Here is a 15891-nt window from a genome sequence, read left to right on the forward strand (position 1 = left end):
CTAGGTCTAGGAAATAGAAAACAGAGCCTCTGCACAGCCTATTTACCATTACGTATGGATGTATTTCATAATTACATGCCAATCTCTACATTTTATCTTTTATGTATGATTTCAATGAAGTCAGCTTTTCTGCTTTTTATACTGTAGCTAGCATTGAGAATGAGTTACTATCTTTAACTCTTCAGTGCTAGTTATATTTATTCTGATACATTAAAGTAATTAATATAAATATGAACATTTTAATGAGAATAGATGGGAAAGCTGGTAGCAACCAAATAAAAGTTGTCTGAAACAAGTCCCAGACAGAATCCTCCTTCTTATCAAAACCAAATCTTGGGAAAAAACCCTAAAATACAATTTTTTCCACTGTGTCTAATGATGGAAAGCAATAAACCCAATGGAAACGAATTAGAGAATTACAGTGCTAGCAGATAATCATTGATACAGTCCTGAGAAAAACACAGCCTTCTACACTTCCATTAAGCAAAAAGTGGAAAGCATCTGACAAATGCAGGAATGGGTTAGCGTCCCTGAAACTTTAGTGGTGTGATATGTGCCCCATTAATCTAAATGTGCTATCACAGAGGACAATGCAGAGACAGCGATTGTAGAGGCAGCACAGGCAGTGAGAAGAAAAAATATCCCAAGAGGCATAATTACCACTAGTACTGTACAGAAATCTCTCCCATCTGACAAAACAAATAAAAACATGTTTTCATGAGAAAAATTTTTTTTATATTATATTATACCACTTAAATGGTCATTTGGTTTAGGCAGAGAAAGAAATAATCCTATAATGAAAAAACACTATACACACAAAAAGGCTCCCTTTTAGAGGGAAAATTTGTAGGGTATTGCATCTCTGTTCAGAAAACCTAGCAGTGTATTCATCAGACTAGCACATAAGATTTTTGTTACCATGACTGCATATAATATCTTAAAAAGATGTGCAACTATCACTTGGAAAGTACTAAGGTTCTCTGGGAAATATTGGAGAAGGACTGCTGGATTCCTCTGAGAGATGGCATCCCAGCTTCCTGGTAGCAAATCATCTTCACTCATTTCCACTCCATCTCTGAGCATTTTCCTTCTCAGAATTGCAAAATGTTGCCATGAATGGTCTTAGTACGAAAGCTGATTTAATGGCATGAGGGATTCTTTAGTTCTTTTAGTTGAAAACACTGAGGATGACTCAAGAAATACAAGATCCGACCTTGAACAAATCTTCAGGGCTAAGCTCCATGACCGAGTTACTCAGCCGTATCAGAGATGTGGTAATACTCCGTGTTCCCTGTGTTAACTCAGGCCAAATTCAAGGAGATTCCACACAAAAGCAAGCTAATTTAACATTAAACATTGTTATCTATATCTTGTGAGCATGTGCAAGAACGGTTGAAATTTACCCACCTCAGCTGAAGTGCAAAAACATGACAATAAATGTTATGGAGGAATGTCTATAGTCAGCAATTAGTAGATATTCACTCATAATTACTTTTCTGTGTTGTATATTCTTGCCAGCAAGTAGCCATCATTAAGGGGAACAGGCAGATGCCTCATATATATCAGATAATTTTAGTTATTTGCTTCTCAGATCATAAAATTGCCAGGATACCCATTTGACACTCCAGATAAAACTCTGAAATGCTGATGGCAAAGCATGGCAATTTAACTTATTATTCATGTAGGAAGTGAGTAACAGGCCACACTCAGAGTCTGGGTCTGCTTGTTCTGGAGGTTGCCCATTATATTGTCGCTCTGCTTCTTATTGATTCCCTCACCAAATGTATCCCTTTTTTGCCTGCTTTATTGTAAGTTAAGATTCTTATCAACATTTTCTTATTTCTTCTATCCTTTTTCTATCCTTTCAGCTGCAAGTTGACTTATAATTTTATAAAAACTTGCATAGTTCATTTTTACAGTTGTTTTGATAAGTATTCCTAGGTATAAAGGGAGCTTTTTTTATCTAAATATGCCCATGCAAACAGTTTATTTGCTTTCCTTGCCTTTTTTTTTTTTTTTTTTTTCATTTTCTCAGAAAAGAACAGCTTGGGGAGGAAGCAAGCTAGCATGTGTTGAAGGCTGGAATGAGCAAAGAATTTGGACCCTCAGGGGAGCTTTGCATTAATTTCTTAGTGAGGTCTCCTGGTTAGCTAGCCTGTCTTTAGTGTATGCGGTGTGTAACATCCTTGCACACAAAGAACAAACAGGATTTCTGTCAAAGTGGCTTAGCTCGACTTGAGATAACAACAAACAAGGAAAGAACAAAAGTTAGATATCCACAAGAGAGAGAGTGTTTGTGTGTCTCCTCTGATAATCTAATTAAATTGCAGGCAAAATTGCTAGTTTCCATCACTTTTTAGAAAATCAAAGCTGTAGCAACACAAGAAATAAGTGTCTCAGTTCAGAGTAAAAAATTGCATACCAATTAGTTCTTCCTGACTGAAAGCCACAGCTTCAAGGCTTGAAAGAAAGGCCATCTTTTATTTACTACTCATCTTGTGACAGTTACGGGTCTGGTCCCATATGTGCCACCATCTTCAGCGTACAGGAAATAAGCACTAGTTAACTTCATTTCTGGGCCTTGAAGTGTCTGAGTAAACACCTTTTTCACATTAAATGCGGACTGTGCAACAGCAGTTACATCCACTTTGGTACTGGTAACTTTTAGCACTCTGATTACTCGACAATGCCTATTCATGATCTGTTCTGATTTAAAAATTTAAAGTCCATTTTTATTAAAGAACTAGAAATGCTAAACTATGGTAGTAGTTATTTATTATGTATCAGTTATTAATACTTATAGTTATTAATAGTAATTATCTATTAATAGTAAAAGTGGTTTATAATATTTTTTCAGTGCCTATTTGAGGATGTTTACCATTTTTAGTTATTTGTATATAGTTTTATATACTTTTAGGTAATGAATTTGCACATCAGCCATTATTTCTCTAATGCTAAATTATTTGTGGGTAAAAAGAAATAATTCTTATCCATTAAAAAATTAGATTTAGATATATGGAGAACTAAAAATTTTGTAGTTACAATTGTCATTTATCCTTTATTTTAAAACATGGACTTATAGCAATTAATGTTTCTGGGCATCTCAGTTTTCAGACAACCTTCATTATTGTGAAAATGCATTTTTCTCTTAACCAAAGTAGTGAAATGAAGCTGACATGTCAAATTCTTGTCCTCTCATGCAGTTCCTGAATGTTGCACTTTTAAACTTTTAAAATTTTTCAGCCATGACATAAGAGCATGAACCTCCGTTTGGGAAAAAGTACCATTTGTTAGTGGTGGTCAAGTCAAAAAAGTTTCTTTTTTCAAGATAATTCTTCAAGGTTAATGTATAGTACCAATTCTGCTCTAAAAGACTGAAGTTACTGTAGCAAGCAGAGGCAGTGGAAAACCATTGTGTAAATTTAGGAAATGTTGAAAAAAATCTGGCAATACTGGTAGGAAAATCTCTTTGGCTTGAACAGAAGCCCTACTTCAGAGCGAAAGCAAGAACTTGCGCTGTTGATCTCTGAATCCAGTTTGTCCTGGGCCACAAGCTTCGCTCTCACCTTCTCCCTATTCCTTCTCCCAGCTCTTGAGCCAGATCTACTAACAGTGATATTTGTGAAAAGCTGTGGCAGTATTTTAAGAAGTAAAAAATTTACGATGATTTGCAACACTGTTTACCTACTGGTTTCATTATCTGCCCTGTTACATGATTCTCTAATAATACAGGAGAAATGGCACTTTCCTATTTCGGTCAAAGCACTTCATGCATTTTAATGCATTGAATCCTTAAATATCCTAAAGCATAGGTTAATGACATTCCTGTTTTAAAGTTGGAAAACAAAGAAATAGAGAAGCTAACATCAGCGTTTTTCAAGCATCCACAGACTGCTAAGTTTCTCATAAAAAAATTGAAGTATACAAAATCTGTGAAATTTTTTGGCAGTGAAGGTCATACTGAGTTGGCTGAGCTGCAGTGCATAACTGTGAGAGTATTGGGAAAAGAGGCCCACACCTTTCTTCTGTTTTTTCTCTAAAGAGATTCTAAGAAATGTAAATGTTATAAAAATGTTATTAAATTGACATAAAATTAGAATTGAGTTTTTGTTTATTAAGTATCAAAAATGCAGGAAAATCTTTTTCAGTGTGGTGGGTTGACCCTGGCTAAGGGCCAGGTGCCCACCAGAGCCGCTCTATCACTCCCCTCTTTCATTAGACAGGGGAGAAAAGGTACAATAAAAGAAAACTTACGGGTCGAGATAAGGACAGGGAGAGATCATTCTCTAATTATCATCACGAGCAAAACAGACCGAACTTAGAGAGGGAATTCATCTTATTTATTACTAAGCAAAACAGAGTAGAGGAATGAGAAATAAAACCAAAATCTTAAAACACCTCCCCCCACCCCTCCCATCTTCCTGGGCTCAACTTCACTCCCGGCTTCAACCTCCGCCCCCCTCAGCGGCACAGGGGGACGGGGAATGGGGGTTACGGTCAGTTCATCACGCGGTGTTTCTGCCGCTTCTTCATCCTCAGTGGGAGGACTCATTGTTCCCCCACTCCAGCGTGGGGTCCCTTTCACGGGAGACAGTCCTTCATGACCTTCTCCAACGTGAGTCTCTCCCACGGGGTGCAGACCTTCAGGAGCAAACTGCTCCAGCGTGGGGTCCCCCACGGGGTCACAAGTCCTGTCAGCAAACCTGCTCTGGCGTGGGCTCCTCTCTCCACGGGTCCACAGGTCCTGCCAGGAGCTTGCTCCAGCGTGGGCTTCCCACGGGATCACAGCCTCCTTCAGGTGCCTCCACCTGCTCCAGCGTGGGGTCCTCCACGGGCTGCAGGTGGAATCTCTACACGCCCTCATCCTCCCTCCATGGGCTGCAGGGGGACAGCCTGCTTCACCATGGTCTTCACCATGGGCTGCAGGGGAATCTTGCTCTGGCGCCTGGAGCACCTCCTGCCCCTCCTTCTGCACTAACCTTGGTGTCTGCAGATGTTCTTACAACTTCTCACTCCTCTCTCTGGCTGCAAAAGCGCTCTCTAACTGTTTTTCTCTTTCTTAAATATGTTATCACAGAGGCGCTGATTGGCTTGGCCTTGGCCAGCGGCGGGTCCGTCTTGGAGCCGGCTGGCATTGGCTCTGTCAGACACAGGGGAAGCTTCTAGCAGCTTCTCACAGAAGCCACCCCTGTAGCCCCCCTGCTACCAAAACCTTGCCACGCAAAACCAACACATACAGAAAAGCAAAAAGTAGTAATTGTGACAAGTTATGATCTACGCTTTGGAAGAGTTCATTTTTCATTTTTAAAAGGTTGGTAGAAAACATAGTTTTTTAAAGGTTTTGAGAAAAGTTGCAAGCAGCAATTATTTGGTGGATTTTAAAATATAATTCATAGTAACCAAAACAGGATGCAACTAAATAACTTTGTTTATGTGTGCTTTGAACATAAAGTAATTTGAGTTTACCCACAGTTATTGCACTTGTAGTTGTAATAAAGCTACACTTTAGCAAGGCTAAACCTGAAACTGTAGCTTTAAATGGACAGTTATCTGGCATCTAGTAAAGGCTGTAGAGAAAAGAGTTTATTTGTTCTGCTGACTATGTTTTGACTATTACCTCTTTCCCTGTCCCCATCTCCATCACGCTTAGGAGTGCTTCTTCTATTTTGGTTTGTGTTTCCTTGTTCTAGAAAGACTGAAACTAAGCCTAAAACATGCCACTGCTCTTGGTGTCATGGCTAGAATAGAATAGAACAGAACAGAAAATAGAAAAGAGGAGAAAAGTCTAGACTAGACTAGACTAGAAGATCTAAACTCAGGTTTTCATCTGAGTAAAGCAATAACATCCTGAGAAGCCGAACAGGAAAACTTCACTATGGCAAAGGGATTAATCTCCTTGGGAGACATTACTAATAACAAGTTTAGATGGAAGAAAGAAAGTTTTATTCTAACCATTTTTGCTTTTACAGAGCTCAGATGTGCCAGGTACCGATTGCTTCATTTTTGTGGCCTTTAAGTCCTGTTAAACTTCAAAGCGAGTTAGGAGAATTCAGCACTTTAAAAAAATGATGCCCATAAATCTCTTCCACCTCCAGTTTTGAGCGGCCATGTGCACATTATCCATGGTTAGCCAGGGAAGCCCACAATCCGGACACGGGGAGGCTGCCATCAGTGGCTTTCTGAGGTTGGCATGACACGTCCACCGCAGCCACCCGTTGCGGTTGGGGAGAAGGGCCCCCCGGGGGGTCCTGTGCGGGGGTAAGGTGCCAGGACAGTGCCGCAGCTGCACCGCTGCCTCCACCCGGGCTCACACAGGCGGCGCAGAGCCTGGTCCGATCAGCAGCGGCGGTGGTTAGTTTTTTCTCGGTCAAAACAAGCGGCTTAACTCCTGAATCTTAATCATGCCCCATTGCCTGCTTCCTTGTTTTTATCCCTGTAGGATTATTCATCCTCTGAAACCAACAAAAAGATCATATTTTGCTTCAGTTTCTGAAACCTCGTCATTTTTTCCAGACTTTCCATTTCACGCTGTTTGAATTTTATTAAGATCTCTTTACACAAAAGCAAACTACCAGCTATATGATGCCCTGAGGGATCTGAAAGGCTGTTGCCATAATGTCACAAAACTCTGGAGACATTTTATTTCTACCAGAAGCCCTTTGGAGGATCGTAGCTAAGGATATAAAATATCTTAAATGTTTACAGCAGGGATCTTGATCTCCATTGGAATTTAATACAAAAGCTTTTGGGTTTTTTATTCTATTAATTAGTATATCACATTAATACTGATCAAATAATACCTGTCTACAAAGTGAATTGTATTTTCTTTACATCTTGGGATGGAGAACACTATTTTTATTCCAGAATTGTGGATAATATAATGAATCATCTACTGTTAAGACTATGACTTTCTTTTCAACACCACAGTTGATCATTGCTAAGTATTTTCACCAAGTATTTTGCAGAAGTACCTCTGTTTTAACTGTTTCTACTCCAGCACTTTCTGTTCTTCCCAAACACAGCCATGCATAACTTCTTTATAGGAGGCTCACAAAAAGAAAGCATGTCTCCTCCAGTGAACAGACAAAGATTTTGTATTAATCAGGTTTTATTTTCACTGGTCAGCCTTGAAATCAAAAGCAACTGCTGAACTCACAGTAGTCTTTTATATGGCACAATAGTGCTGTTCAGATGAGTTTTGAAATAAAATTGTGTAGGACGCTGTATTCTAATTTAGCAAAGATGTCTCATGAAAAAAATTACTCCATTTTCAAAAAGCTGTAATATAATAGTGTATGCGCGCGTGTGTGTGCGCACGCACGCATGCATGTAATGTATCAGGAGGCATATTTAAATGATTAATTAAACCAATATAGATCTATATGTTCATTTAATGGGAAAATATTTTGTAAAATTTAATGTATGAATAACCATACAGAATCTAGGATGTAAATTCTGAAGATACTGATATTTAAAAACCTATTATAATGTTAGAGTATTCAGGACACATTTTTTCTAAAATGCTTTGTAATTCTGTATGCCTTGGTCTTTCTGGGGCCATGGTGAAGGTTCTGGGATATTAAAAAAATCAGATGTCCTTAAAAATAATGTAAACAATGAAAACATTAAAGGAATCTGGTATTTTAAGGCAAATTGAAATCTTTCTATTGTTGAATGATGTTATGCATCAGTGACTCAAGTCAACAATTTTCTGTCACAGATAACTGAAAATCTTTACAGGAAGTATCAGACCAAATAAAAAGGATTTTTTAATTCCATTTCTAAAATTGCAAGAAGAATTCATAAAAATACAGAAATCCGACACGGATAATGTAATGGAACTACTAATATAAATATGTCAAATTGCACCACTGTTTAACATAGTATATATCCTCAAAGTAAGAATCACTCAACAATCCCACATTACTGTCCACTCACATTTTCTATATTTCCTAGCCCTTTTTGTCATGGCATTTACCAACTACCACTCTCCTTCCTCAGAATAATGCCACAAGGATATCACAGATAAAGATAACAGCAGTTGCTCTCTCAATATTTAATCTTCTTAGACCACAGAAATACTGTTCCTGTTGTCAAATAGGCTTTTGTAATTATCGAGATAGCTTTAGACACTGCTTCACATTAATGTAGTAACAGAGACAGTTACAATTTAACCCTCTTGATGCTGTCTTTCAGTACAGTTTCTTTGTAGTGATTAATCACAATAGCATTTTTAATTGGTCAATGTTCTCTTAAAATGTCAACTTTTCAAAGTCATGATGTGCTATGTACTTCTGGCATCAAATGATTAAGAGAATTAAATTTAGTTCCTACTTACCAGTGCAGACATATGAAACAATGCCATAAACAGCTGACTCTATTACCTCAAGTTTTTATTCTATGATAAAACTGCTTTTTCACTATCCAGAAGATGATTAAAACTGAATTTAAAGGTTATGTTCTTGAAGTTCTGCACATCTCTTGGAATATGTCTTTCCTCAAAGGTAAAATAACTGCAGATGTTCAGAATCTCAGAGTTTTACTACAAAAGTCGGGATTTTCTACTGCAAACTGAGCACGTTTTATAACTGATAAAAATTACACGGTACTCAATTTTTTTTCCTTCCATTCTGCTTAAATCTCACTGCAGGATGTGTGACACAGGAGAAGGGCTGTTCACCTTTCAGACACGAGAAGGAGAAATGATATATCAGAAAGTCCATTCTGCAACACTGGCAATAGCAGAGCAACATGAAAGATTAATGATGGAGATGGAGCAGAAGGCACGGGTAAGGTCCTTTCACCAAAATCTTTAAACTTATAAAAATCAGTACCGAACAAAAAAAGTAGGGAGTAATGGCAGGCCATGGATTCAACCATAATAATGGTGTTAGCTGTGTGGCTAAAACAAAATGGGCTTTTGGATTTATGTATTTTCATGGTCAGGGATTTTCAGCATGTGCCAAACAATGATCTATTGTTGGTGTCTTTTTGGAATGGTGGATACCACTAAAGGCTAGATCCATGGTTACCTTCTTGAAAATTGTGGCTCTGTTGCTCAAAGATTAAGCCTTTAGCTGAAGCCAGCTGTGAGTTGACTATCGATGCATAAGTGCTAATTGCTCCTCATGGCCTCACAGGTGGAAAAAAAAGTCCAATATAAACACTTCTTGGTGACAGCAGATATGTTCTGTTTTTCTTAATCCCAGAAAGAAATTACTTTCCCTACACTATGAGTAGCAATGCAATGTGAGTTCAAAAAAGAGCTTTTTAATTAAGTTCAGAATTTCCAGTTTGCACAAGTTATTTTTAATCACTCAAAGAAACTACTGGAAGTTTGGAGGTTTTTAAGACACAAAAAAAGTGATCCCTGTATGCTTAGAAGTAGATGTGGTCTTAAATTGTGGAAAGCTAACTCTCAACTGGTATGAAGCTACCTTTATATCCACCACAGAGGAAAGATATGAGGAGGCCAGGGAACCTCATCTGCATGCTTTTCCTCTTAGATGACCGCAATTCTCCATGTATCTTTGTCACTAGAAGGAGCTTTCAGGGTAATGGCACGATTTCCAGTGACTGCCTTCCTTTTTCCCTCGCCCACCATGCATATGCCCACAGTCACACAAACATGACTTACATGATCCTCTCCTCAGGTTAGGGACACAGGAGCAATTGTTGGAAAGTCCAAGCAAAATAGATGATAGAGTAAATGGAAGAGCACTCAAAAGTAGTAGAAGTGCTGGCAAAAAATAACTGCATTCCACTGGGCAGAATGTGATTGAATAATAGTCCAAAACCAGGAAAAAGTATTATTATAAATATGTTTGCTTTTGAAGTGGCTACACCAGTCAAAGAAGTTAGAGGATTTTCATGGTGCTGTAATAAGTGCTTAGACCAGGATCATACAGGATTTTCCTTTCATGCAACCACCACTTTCAAGTCTTCCACTTATCGATCAGCAGCTCTGCTGCTTAACAAAGCCATTTCCATTCTGTCATCAGATGACTTCCTTGAAACCTCATTTATGAAGGCTGTGGCCATATGGTAGGTAATATCAAAACTCCGAGAGCAGGCTGAGAAATAGAAATGACTCATCAGCCACGCAGTGTATCATGCACTTGGCTCCTGGATGAGTCTGCGTTGTGGTCGGGAGAGGCTTGCCGTAGGCTGCCATAGGCTGCATAGAAGCTGTGGGCTGTGTAAAAGAGGCTGAAAAATCTGTTGATTTTATACTTCAACTAGTAAGCTGATGCCGTGTTGGTTTGAGAAGCTCGGCTGCTCCTGACTGATGGGGTGCTGAGATTTTAAAGGGTCATCTGTGTCATCTGCAGTGTTTGAGTAGTATTCATATGAGAAAAAAAAAATCTGAAGATATTAAATAGACTGAATATGTGTTTTTTTCCTTTTATGAAGTATAGTTTCTTCTCCAGTATCTAAATCCAACAGTTCCACCAAAGGCCTATGTATATTTTTTCCTTAAGATTCAAAATTGAAATACAAGCAAGAGTATATTTTCAAATCGGGGATCTAGAGGCCATAAATGTCTTTTGGAGTTTTCCCAAAGCTTGACCTTTGACCCTTTCTATCTATAGCTCTATACTTGGGGTTTTTTTGCTCTTGCCTGACCCTTTCTGTAACGAACAGCTCATGTTTAATATTATGGAATTAAATCTTTTTTTTTTTTTTTGTAAAAGTGAAAATGGAAGGAATTTTTAAAAGTAAAGGAAGCTTAATGGCGTATCTGTTATTATACAAATCAGAAAAAGGGAAGAAATGTAATGGTAATTCCAACTTTACGTCTTCCTTCTAATCATTAGAAGTTATACATTAGAAAGGACTCTTGAACATTTGTGTGTTCTGTCCTAAGTGTTAACGTATTTTAAGTAATTAATACACTGAAGTTTCATCGATTTTTTTTCCAGATTATAATAGGTTGCAATCCAATATCGTAAAAAGTGAATACAGTTTGCAAAGGAAATCAAAGCACACTTTTTACTAAATCAACCTGTTTGAAATACATAGATTACAGTTAGTTTTCATAATGAATATACAAAGTGCATCGCCTTACTGATAAAAAAAGCAAAAAACCACAAAACACACAAAAAACCAGAAACAAATTCTGGCAGAAGAAAAAAGGTAAAATTAGTTACTGCTGCCAGAGACTTGTCAGATAATTGTATTGCAAGCTGCCACAGGCCACATTTATGCCATTTATGGAGGTCTCTGCACACAAAAAATGCTGCCCCAGAATACTAAGTCATACATTCATTTTTATGCTAAGAAATCTATTGCTCAAGCCAATAACATGCTGGATAACTATGTTAATAAGAGAGAGACATGAGAAGGAAACTAATTTTTCCCATTACCTTCGAAAGGGCATGGACTGGAAGCAAAATTGTTCTGTGGTGGCTAATACAGTACCAAGTCCACCTCATTCTCATCACAAGGAGGAGAACCCCAGTTTAAGTAGGCAGTCATGTGCACGCTTTTGTCTTCTGCCCGTTTCTCTTTCAAATTATAATACTGGTAGAATAACCTGAAATAGGGGATCAATGGTCCCTGGCATGGGTGTGGTTTCGAGTTAGTTACTGGTTTTACTGTGATCAAAGCAGACTGGATTTTATTCAAATACTACGGCAAAGTGGGCATTGATCTAATTTAGCTCAGGTGGCCACCTTGATTGAGTTTGAAATGTTAAATTGGAAAAGTAATAGTGTTTTATGTTCATTTTGTTTGGGACAACAGCAAATTTGGGCCAATGCAGGCAATTAAATTGAAATTCTTTTCAGGGAAATGGTTATTTCTATATTCACTTTTTTCAGTTGTCTTTTTTTTAATGGATCAGTGTGATACAGATGATAAATTTTGTTTGTGGATGGTTTTTTGAGGGGAAGGGGTGATATGGAAGTGGTTTGTTAATGGTTTTACAGTATCAACACAACAAATTAATTAAAATGAACAATGACTAGCTTTCTATTTACAATATTTTGTTTAGTGCTGTTGTATTATCCATATGAGAGTGTCAACAACTCTCTTTTTATCATCTGAATAGTCTACATTCTTACATACCTCTTCTCTTGTGCGCACACATACACACCACCCCCCCTTTTGTTTTTTAAATGTAACATTTAGAAATCTGGTTGGACTTGCAGTCCTGGAATTACCAAAAAAAAAACCCCAAAAAACCCAAACAAAAGCCTCAAGAATAGCATGTATCCTCACTAACTGTAGTCTAATTTTGAGCATGGAAGATGCACATCTGAGTGTCAACCAGCCAGCTCTTCCATCCCTCCCTTGTTGCCAGGCTGGGCTGCAAGTGCCTTCTACTTCCCTTCTGTTAGCTCAGGTGCTTATCAGACTCAGGGAGTCAATTCAGTTTGCTAATTTGGCAAAAAACCTAGCTAAAAGGATGAGGGTTCTGCAAGGTTATTGAGCTGAATTGGTTTACAGAGGCATCAGGGAACAATCAGATCTTCCCAGTTATTCCATCCCGAGGAGAGAAGGAAAAAGAGTAATTCACCCTCCGTAAACACTGAGTATCCTCCTCCTTGCGATCAGTAGATGATGTTGGTTTTGGTGATCTTTTTTTTAAAGAATCTCAGTGAAGATAATAACACCAGCATAGGAGCACAGTTGTTCTCAGCAGCACTTGTCTACCTAACCTCTACACCAGGATGACAACCTGCTTACTGTCACATGGCATAGGAATTGAAGACTTGATTTTCCTCCCTAATGCCAGCTTTAATCTTCTGCCACTCAGCCTCTGCTGAAAACACTCCTGATGTAACTTCTGCACCCACTGCTGTTTGAGTGCATAAAATGGGGAGTTAAGAACTGTAGATTTCTCATATTATGACTACACATATGAGGGAGGCACACTGATGAAATAGTTGTACCTTTGTAACCTTATAAATCACTTCTTTCAAGTGCTGCCAGTAAAAACCTATTATGTAATCTCAAAAGAATAAAAATTTACAATGTGTAAACCAATAATTCTAAATAAGATAGCACTAAAGTTGATGTTAACCAGCTGAAGTTAATCAAACGTCAGTAAGACTGAAGTATAAATGCATGAAGAAATGGTAATGGCGCAAGTTTCATAACATCATAGGAACTATTGTACGACACTTGTTTTGCTTTAGACAGCAGAGGTGTAAAAATAATGTCATTTTAGATTGAGATCCTTTTAACATTTACCAGAAGATAAACACCTTTATGGAACACTGCATCTGTATATTTCTCTTCCGTTCTCATTATTTACAAGTCTTGTCTCTACTATTCCATTAAATATAAGTGAATGAGTCATCATGATAGATTTCTGTCATTTAACAAAGATAATATCAATGAGTTTATATATTATTCTTTTTAAAAAAGTTATTAGTAGGGAAATAATGAACGTGCCAAAGAAAACAAATATCAGGCAATGGAATTGGGCTTAAGCAGAGGTTAGAGAGGAAGGTGGCTAAGAAATAAGCCTGCGAGTGATTTAATCTATCTCTTTCTTACCTCAAACAGAATGAGGAGGGTAGCTATTTTGTAGGATTGGTCTGAGGATAAATGTAAATGACAAGATTGTCAGGCATGGTATTCATAAGAATGTAAATAGAATGAAGAATATCAATGTAAATTGTCTTAGAATCAGAAAAGAAAAAAAAAAAAAACCTCTGAGTCTGGAGAAGATAACAGCATTAGTTTCATAGTGAACTTTTAATGTAGTTTTGCTCTGTAAACAAGTATGTACTATGTATTTCTTCATGAATTTTTGACCTGTTCACAGGCTAAACACATACTCATTAAAAATTACAGGATTGAACATCATCAGCAAACACATCAAACATTCTGAATTATCATTTTAAAATTATCTTTTCAATTTGAAGTACTCTTTCCCACTGCATCTTCAGGGCTTTGTCTGGTTTATGGTTGTTATTTATGTCTTTGTGCAATGGTATAACTTACTTTCAACTTGTGAAGTATGGGAAATTCAGAAAGACACTAGTGGAGGCTGCTGACCCAATGACTATATGAAATATTTAGTTAAAATATATGTCTTTTGGGCTCCATTTCAGCACTGCAATTTACTTAATATGACAAAGCTCCTTTATGTTGTAATTCTGCCTAAGTGCTTTTGGGTTGATTCAATACCTGGAGGAGAAAATGGAGAAGAAAATTCCAGATTTCATCCATAGATGATCCCATGACATGACACATTGGTCTCTTAGTATGTTTTCCTCTGTTTCCAAGTTACGTATAAGCTCAAGTGCTGAGGTTTGTAATACATATGACCGTTCGTGAAGTCATGCACTTTATGTACACTAAAGTATAGCCTCAGGTCAGTTATTCATGCAAATACTTAGCTCAATATTGTTCTGCATTTCCCATCTGAAACTACTGTATGATGTTGCTGTATAATGTTTGTTCAGAAACTTTATAACCCTGTAAAAAGCTGGCTGCTTTATTGCAATACATAGTTGGTAAATTGTTTACTTGTTTTGCACAGGTGTTGTGAAGCTTATTTCAATTACTAGTTCCAGAGATCTTTGAGAGTTAGAAGTTAAAGCTGAAATAGCCTTGCAGCGCTTTTGGCAGGAGGGGACTTATAGAGGAGTAAAGCTCACCCTTCTTTGCAGTGGAAACCAATAACAGAAAATTGGGAGTGTTCCACTGCAGGATCTGGCTATCCACTGGCAAACCATGATCGTATGTAAATATTGCTGAGATTAACAACAAAAACAAGAATGCTAACTTCCCCCCCCCCCCCCCCGTAAGTCAGAATATGTGTACTTTTAGGTTGGAGTTTTGTAAACCCAGTTCCCATAAGTATCAGTAATTTCCCATAGGGTTCTTGGTTCATTAAGCACATAATGACATTTTTTCTGACTCTGATTTTTCTGTGAGAATTTTTAAAGAATTTTACCAGGCTCTTTGTTAGTCCTCAGGCTCAGAAAACTGCGTACTTGGATGAAATAAATCCTAAAGTTGCGTAGTAAGTCTATTTCTGACATTCACAACTTCAGAAGAAAGTAGGGGTTTTCTGGATATTTGGGTTGGGTGGCAGTTCATGATTCCTCAAACTGGAGCTGTTTTATTTTTTAATCTTATTTGAAAGAAAGAATTTTCTTGCATGTAGATTTATTTCATGGCCATTTTTTCAGGACTATTACTCATATCCAATAATAGCATTGGAAAACTATACAGCAGGTGCCATTCACTTCCTAAAAGAAAGTACTTCATCCCACTTTGAAATTCCAACTTCCATGGCCACTAGAGTCCCCTGCCTATTCCTTCCTTACTGAGTCGACACGTTTTTTACCCCCCTCTTCCTCTGACAGCTGCAGGGGTTTATTGTACGGCACCTATATGGCCCCTTGCAGGCAGCGAGAGGATGAGGTGTAAAGCCCGGCCCTTCCAGGGGACGCTGCAGGTGGTTGCTGTTGCTGGATGTTTTCTGAGCGTTTAAATGAAAGCGCAGTACAGAGAAAGTCTTTACTATGGTTACGAAGGGTCAGGGTAACTGTTTGTACGAAATGATAGAGCAGGAAGGGGAACAGAGCTATTTGTCATGTCAGAAACACTGCAGACCACATAAAGGTTTGTAAAGTGTGTAGGTAAGTGGCGTGGGTAGGTGCAAGAGCAGAGCTGGCAAGTCCTTGCATAAGAGTGTATCGGATATTTTGGTAGTTGGTGATGTAATTTAAATGCTGTTTTGCCATTTGAAAACTAAAGCTTACACTGGAGTTTTGAATGTTTTTGAAGCTGTACTAGTCATGAGGGCTCTCATTCAGAGCATCATGGGAAATATTCAATTTTTCCCTTGCCTGACACAATCTTGAAATCTCTCCGTAAAGCTAGACAATCCTGAATGCAAAAAGATGCTCTAAATCTCTCCTAGGG

The 15891-nt window shown here is 38.0% G+C and overlaps 1 protein-coding gene across 1 annotated transcript in view; it reads left to right on the top strand.

Annotated features, from left to right (window-relative positions):
- The window catches only part of DOK6 (docking protein 6), a 254769-nt gene that overhangs the window by 176884 nt on the left and 61994 nt on the right, over positions 1-15891 (top strand). Inside the window, exon 6 of the mRNA XM_075744536.1 lies at positions 8651-8789. Coding sequence (XP_075600651.1) covers positions 8651-8789 — 139 coding nt within the window. The remainder of the gene's footprint in view (positions 1-8650; positions 8790-15891) is intronic.

This window comes from Balearica regulorum, chromosome 2, assembly GCF_011004875.1.
Source record: "Balearica regulorum gibbericeps isolate bBalReg1 chromosome 2, bBalReg1.pri, whole genome shotgun sequence".
Classification (NCBI taxonomy): domain Eukaryota; kingdom Metazoa; phylum Chordata; class Aves; order Gruiformes; family Gruidae; genus Balearica; species Balearica regulorum.